The sequence below is a fragment of the Aptenodytes patagonicus genome, chromosome 14 (assembly GCF_965638725.1).
Source record: "Aptenodytes patagonicus chromosome 14, bAptPat1.pri.cur, whole genome shotgun sequence".
NCBI lineage: Eukaryota > Metazoa > Chordata > Aves > Sphenisciformes > Spheniscidae > Aptenodytes > Aptenodytes patagonicus.
In genome coordinates this window covers 2,144,989-2,152,258 of record NC_134962.1, presented here as the reverse complement: position 1 = coordinate 2,152,258, position 7,270 = coordinate 2,144,989, and the positions used below count along the sequence as shown (strand labels likewise).

General features: G+C 59.8%; 1 protein-coding gene across 1 annotated transcript; it reads left to right on the top strand.

The window, feature by feature from the left end:
• The first annotated feature begins 2,486 nt into the window (after nt 1–2,486).
• Nucleotides 2,487–6,646, top strand: SOX18 (SRY-box transcription factor 18). The gene is made up of 2 exons (XM_076352203.1): nt 2,487–3,196; nt 4,928–6,646. The coding sequence occupies exons 1-2, from the start codon at nt 2,782–2,784 to the stop codon at nt 5,776–5,778; spliced, it is 1,266 nt and encodes a 421-aa protein (XP_076208318.1). The 5' UTR covers nt 2,487–2,781; the 3' UTR covers nt 5,779–6,646.
• The last annotated feature ends 624 nt before the right edge of the window (nt 6,647–7,270 follow it).

Sequence of the window (7,270 nt, the reverse complement as noted above, 5' to 3'; positions counted from 1 at the left end):
GCAGTCCAGGCATTTTCGGGTGCTTTGCACCCAGGCATCTTTGGACCCAGGCATTTTTGGGTGCTTTGCACGCTGCTCCATCCCCCCTTGCAGCTCTCCTTCCCCTCTCCCTGCTTCACAGTTCTCATCCCTCCTCCTCCAGCAGCCGTACCCTTCCTTTCCCCCTCCGCCACCCTCCTTGGCTCTTCCTTGCACTGGGACACGGCACCGATGGCAATGCAAGGCAGGGTTTGCAGACGCGCTGCAAGGCAGGGTTTGCACCGCATGCATGCTCTGGGGTCGAAGCGCCCGGCTTTGCTCCGTGGGCAGAGGAGATCCCAAACTACCCCAGCGCTACAGGGACAGCAGCACCGCTCTGATCCCCCGCCCTGCGCTGCCCCTGCGTAAGGAAAGCATCGCGAGCCCACTGCCATCCCGTGCGGAGGAGGGCCACGCTTGGAGCGGTCGCACGGAGCAAGCGTGGAGGGCACGAAGCTCTGCATCTGCCTCCCCCTGGGAGGGTTTGCCCCAGCTCTTAGCATCATTTCCAGGGCTGGAAAAATCTGAGCTGCCCCCTTTCTCACCCCGCTGCAGCTCATCCCCACCACGTCCCAAATGCCAACTGGTGGCACCAGGTCCAGCCCTGGCTCCAGTCCAGTTCTGGGCCCGCCCAGAGGCCAAGGATGCTGATGGGGCCACGTGGGAGGCCACGGGGTGGATGCGGCCAGGGAAAGCGCCACGTGCTTGGGAGAAGGGCCAGGATCGGCAGCAGGGGGGATGTTCCTGGGGATGTCCCCAGCAGCTGCCCAGTCCAACTGCCCCAAAGGCTGCTCACTTTAGCCCACAAGCAGCCATGGGCCCTGGGCTGGGGGCCCCCAGCTCCGCCCCAGCACCCACCTTGCTGCTCCTGGGGCAGGGGCAAAGAGCCAAAGCCTCCAGTGGCTCAGGGGCTCAGCTCCGGGCAGTGGCACACGGCTGCTCCTCTGGCGTGGCGATGCTCTGGCACCCTCCTCGGCTGTATAGCCGGGGCAGGACAGGGGAGAGCGGAGAGGAGGCTCCTTGCAGCTGTACGGGCTCTCCTGTGGACTGGTGCTGATTTGCTCTTGCAAAATATTAAGAGGCTCCGGGAACGTGAAGGAAATCTAGCCTGAAACCTCTGTTGCTCCTGGCTAGCGATTGAAGAATAAGTGAGACTTTTTTTTTTTTTTTTTTTTTTAAGGCCTTTGTTTTGTTTAGGGTTAACAGCAGATCGGCTTTTTCAAATCACTTCCAGACACACAGAAACCATGGCATGCAATACCCCACCGCTGTGAGGAGGCTGGGAGCGGGGCTCTTGCGCAACCCGGTGCCCCAAGTCTTCCTAACGCTGAGGTTCACATTTCAGGCTGGGGTCTCAGGCATGTCCGCAGCCGGAGGGGGCTTGGAGGCAGATACCCGGAGCTGGGGCATCTTTCACACGTCAACCCAATTGCCTGGGGGGGTGTCAGGGAGCAGGGAGTGTGCAAGCAGATCTCCTTGCTTGCGAACGGGTCCCGTGGAGTTCATAACTCCTCCATGCCAAAGGCAGGAAGGACCTTCAGACCACCTAGCCTGGCTCTTGGCACTGCAAATCTCTGCTGGACGGCAGCCGAGCGAGCGGAGCAGTGACCTGGCACTGGGGGGACGTGCTGCTTCTCCACGGCCGCCGATGGCAGCGTGCCGTGGGTACGCTGCCGTGCCCATGGCGTGTGCGGCAACGGCACGGCCGCGCCAGCCCCAGCAGTGCAGCTCGGGAGGCAGGTTTTAGCTGCAATCACCCGGCTGCCGGTGAACCCACCATTCCTCAACAGTCCCTAGGCTGACAGGCTGGCAACACATTTCTTTTCATGTGAACAGTGCTTAAAAGCAAGGAGCCGTTTCTCCCCCCGGCACTGAAATTCCCACCAGAAAATTGCCGGGGGAAGAGGGCTCACCCTTGCCTTCACCCCAGGGCTGCTCCCGACCCCGGACGGGGAACGCTGGCCAAAACACACACATGAAATAAGTCATAAGAAAAATAAACGCGAAGCCCCAAGCATCCCTGTCTGCCTGCAAACAGGCAGCCTGGCAGGCAAATCTAAACACTTCCCTCCCTCGGCTCGGCAGGGCTGCGGGAGGCACGGGCAGATCGCAAGTAGCCAGGAAAGGGGCTTGCAAAGAAAGAAAAGAAAGAAAAGAAAGAAAAGAAAGAAAAGAAGGAAGGAAAAGAAGACAGAGAAAAAATTAATAACCCTCCTCCTTGGAAGGAAGGGAACTGGGCAGCAGCGTCCACACCGGTCCCAGCCCGGCCCTCCCCGGGTGGCTTTTCCTGCTGGTGCCTGGGGACGACCCCCTTCCTCCTCCTCCTCCTCCTCCTCCTCCTCCTCCTCCTCCTCCTCCTCCTCCTCCTCCTCCTCCTCCTCCCCCTCATCTCCTCCTCCTCCTCCTCCTCCTCTCCCTCTCCCTCTCGTCGTCGTCGTCGTCGTCGTCGTCCTCCTCCTCCTCCTCCTCCTCCCCTCCGCCCCGCTGATTGGTCCAGCCCGGCTATATTTTGCCCCTTCCAGCCCAGCATCATCCCAAAAGTTTTTTTTGGGGGGAAAGGGGGGGAAAAAAAAAATAAAAGAGGAAAAAAAAGAAAAGAAACCAAAACATAACAAGCCGACCCCAAATCCCCCAGAAGCGCAGGCGAGGGAGGCGAGCGGCGGGGCTGCTGCTCGGCGGCTGCTGGACCCGGTGGGACGCGGCGGGACCCGGTTCTCTCTCCGGCACCCGGTCGGGTCGGACACAAAGTGCTGTCCAGCTGGAATGAATATATCTGAGTCTAACTACTGCCGAGAGGAGATATCGCAACCCCGGGGCGACTGTTCATGGGTCACCGCCGCCGTGCCGGCCGCTGAGCCCGGGCTCGCCTTCCCGCGCCCCCCGGGAGCCGCCTCCCCCGCCAGCCGCACGCCCAGCCCCGAGCCCGGCTTCGCCTTCGGCCCCGGCCCCGGCGGCGCGGCCCCCGGCGCGGCCCCCGGCGCGGCCCCCAGCCGCACGCCCAGCCCGGAGCCGGGCTATGGATACAGCCCCCCGGCGGGCCGCGCCGAGGGCAAGGCCGGCGAGGACTCCCGCATCCGCCGGCCCATGAACGCCTTCATGGTCTGGGCGAAGGATGAGCGCAAGCGGCTGGCGCAGCAGAACCCCGACCTGCACAACGCCGTGCTCAGCAAGATGCTGGGTGAGCGGGACGGGCTGCGGGAGGAGGGGTGCGGGGGGTACGGGGCTGGGGATGCGGGCTGCAAGAGCGCAGGGCTGTGGGATACGGGGGTACGGGGCTGGGGATGCAGGGATGTGGGGGTGTGGGGCTGGGGATGCAGGGATAGGCAGTTGTGGGGCTGGGGATGCGGGCTACAGGGGTCCAGGGCAGCGGGATGCAGGGATACAGGGCTGGAGATGTGGGCTGCAGGGGTACGGGGCAGCGGGGTGTAGAGTTACAGGGCTGGGGATATACGCTGCAGGGGTACGGGGCAGCGGGATGCAGGGATACAGGACTGGGGACGTGGGTTGCAGGGGTATGGGGTGCAGGGATGCAGGGCTGGGAGTGCGGGATGAAGGGGTACGGGGCATTGGGATGTGCGCTGCAAGGGTACGGGGCTGTGAGATGCAGGCTGCGAGGATATGAGGCAGTGGGACATGGGATGCAAGGATACGGGGCTGTGCTAGCCAGGCTGCAAGGGTACAGGGCTGCGGGACGCAGACTGCGAGGATATGGGGGTGCAGGAACTGGGTTACAAGGATGGGGTGCTGCAGGAGGCAGGGACAGGGTGCTGCGGGATACGGGGCTGGGGGATGCAGGGCTGTGGGCTGCAAGGTTAGAGGGCTGCGGGATGCAAGCTGTAAGGATATGGGACCAAAGGATGCAGGCTGCAAGGCTGCAGGGCTGCGGGGACATGGGCTGCAAGGCTGCAGGGCTGCGGGGACATGGGCTGTAAGGCTGCAGGGCTGCGGGGACATGGGCTGCAAGGCTGCAGGGCTGCGGGGACATGGGCTGCAAGGCTGCAGGGCTGCGGGGACATGGGCTGCAAGGCTGCAGGGCTGCGGGGACATGGGCTGCAAGGCTGCAGGGCTGCAGGGACATGGGCTGCAAGGCTGCAGGGCTGCGGGGACATGGGCTGTAAGGATGCAGGGCTGTGGGATCAAGGGCTGCGGGGTGCAGCGCTACAGGGCTGTGGGATATGGCGTTAGAGGATGCGGGAATACGGGGCTGTGGGTTGCGGGATGTGAGGATACAGAGCTACACGTACGCAAGATGCAGGGAAACAAGGCTGTGGGATGCAGAGATACCGGGCTGTGGGGTACACAGCTGCGGGGATGCAGGATATGGGAACACAGGGCTGCAGGATGCGGGATACGTGGCTGTAGGATGCGGGATGTGGGAACACGGGAAGCAGGATATGGGTAGACGGAGTTGCAGGATGCGGGACTACGGGAAGCAGGATATGGCCAGACGGGGCAGCAGGATGCGGAGACATGGGGCTGCGGGGTGCGGGGACACGGGATTCAGGATATGGGGCTGCGGGGTGCGGGGTTTGGGGATGGGTGATTGGGGCCGCAGAGGAGCGGGGCTGTGGATGTGGGATGCAGGGAAGCAGGCACCCCGGGGACCAGTGGGAGGCAGAATCCCCTGCCCTGGCAAAGGGGTTCCCGTGGCCCCCCCCGAGGCTTTGCACCCCCATTCTCCCACTGTGCCGAAGCGCTGGGCACAGCCCGAGCCTGCTGCTGGGACAGCCCTGCTTGGGCTCCCATTCCCCAACCCCTCCTCCTGCCAGCACCAGGACCCCGCTCAGGTGCCGAACCAGCCGAGGGAGCCCTTCCCACCCCAGGGGTGCCCTCTCCCCGGGTGCCCCCGTGCCCCAGCCAGCGCCGGGCGGCCGAGCCAGTGTCACAGAGCTTCACTTTCCCCTTCCAGGCCAGTCGTGGAAAGCGCTGAGCGCCAGCGACAAGCGTCCCTTCGTGGAAGAGGCAGAGCGGCTGCGAATCCAGCATCTCCAGGATCACCCCAACTACAAGTACCGCCCAAGGAGAAAGAAGCAAGCCAAGAAAATCAAGAGGATGGAACCCAATATCCTCCTGCATAACCTTTCCCAGCCTTGCAGTGACAACTTCAGCATGAGTCACCATGGCGGCAGCCAGCCGGGCCACCCCCAGCCTCCCCCACTTAACCACTTCAGAGAACTCCACTCCATGGGGTCGGATATTGAAAACTATGGCTTGCCAACTCCTGAGATGTCTCCCTTGGATGTCTTGGAACAGACCGAGCCGGCGTTTTTCCCTCCGCACATGCAGGATGACTGCAACATGATGCCCTTTCGTGGCTACCACCACCATCACCAGATGGACTTTCCCCAGGAGAAGTGCATGGGGCGGGACGTGGCAGTGCCCTATGCGCAGACCCCATCGCACTTGGCCGACGCCATGAGGACTCCCCATCCCTCCAGCATATACTACAACCAGATGTGCTCGGGAACTCAGAACGGGCTTTCCGCCCACCTGGGCCAGCTCTCGCCCCCACCCGAAGCCCACCACATGGAGAGCGTGGATCACTTGAACCAAACCGAGCTGTGGACAGACGTTGACCGCAATGAGTTTGACCAGTATTTGAACATGAGCAGGACTCGTCCCGAAGCCTCGGGACTCCCTTACCATGTCTCCTTGTCCAAAGTGACTCCTAGAAGCATCTCCTGCGAGGAGAGCAGCTTGATATCCGCCTTGTCCGATGCCAGCAGCGCTGTTTACTATAGCCCCTGCATCACCGGTTAGGTTGGCCCCACCGTCCGATGCTCTCACCGGGAGAGCCCCGGCTCTCCGTTAAAAACATAAAGCCATCCTCCTTTAACCACGAGCTCCATAATATTTAGAGTATCTCATTAAATGCATCGCTTTCTTTTGTTTGTTTTTTATTTTGGTTCTTTTTTTTTTTTTTTTAGAGAAAAAAACATGCTGAACTCACTGATATACCGTATAACTATATAACACAGATAGACGCCTTTCCCAAGCACTAGCCTGCCTGCTGCGCTCCCCGCTCCAGCCCTCGGCAGGGCGTAGCTGTAGCTTCCACCAGCTCGAAGGGGCATTTTTAAGCCAATTCCAATAATTCCTGCCTGAAACAACCACCACCAGGACGAGCCGAAGCGACCTGCCCCCAGTATTTAACCCAAGGGCAGGCAAACTTGCGGGGGGGAGGGGGGGATACTTTTAGGAAGACTTTGCCGGGGCCGTTAAAGAGTCGGCGCCCGTTAGGGGTGGGCTTTAGGACAGTTTTACTGTATTCTCAGCAATATATTTTAATTGGGCAACAAAACTATATTTTTACTAAGCATTTTTATATATAAAATGGTATTTAATGTCTTTTGGGGTTTTTTTATTAGACTTTTAAAAAATAAATCAAGGGATATCCATGAGATCTAAAGCATTTATGTAGCAAAGCTGGATTTTTTTTTAAAAAAGGGGGGGGGGGGAAAGGAGATATTTTGTGAAAAGGGAATGACAATGTAAATATTGTGGAACAATTGACTGGAATTTTGTACAAAAGAAAAATATGACTGCAAACACTTTTATTGTCTAGAACTGTATGGAGAGCAAACTGTTTTATACTGGTTAATTATTAAAACATCTTCATATAATTGTTCCCATCTTGTGTGCTTGTTGTGTGAACACATATTTTCCGCAAATACATGTTGTCCCAACCATTTCCAGATTTTTGTATCCGTTGATTAATGTTTTGACAACCTGGCAAATGTATTAATTTCCAGGCTGCCGCCCGCCCGCCCGCCCCGTCAGCCGCCTCGGGCTCCGCGAGCGCGGCTCAGCTCGGCGCGGGACGGCGGCTCCGGCAGTGCCGGCAGCGGGATGGGATGCTGGCGGCCACCCCACGGCACCATGTCGTGCCGCCCGGAGATGTGCTCTGCAGGAAAAGCAGCTGCTCTCAGATTAAAATATAATAAAACATGTGATATCCTCCTCCGAAACGAGCCTTGGTGTGGTTATTCTTTTGCCAGCGCATCGGTGCGTGGTCCCCAAGGCTCACCCCATTTTCCCGTTAAAACCCCCCAAAAATAGAGCCCGGCTGCTCCGACGCCTTCGCTCCAGTCCTCCGAGCTGGAAGAAAAGCCCGTGTGCCAGAGCCCTTCCACCTCCCGGCCCTCACAGGCTCTTTCCCGGCTCCGGCAGCCATCGTTGTGCCCGGCCAGACCCTGCTCGGAGCCGCCGGTGCTTTGCCGGAGCTTCATCCCCCTCCCGCGAATCACTTTAT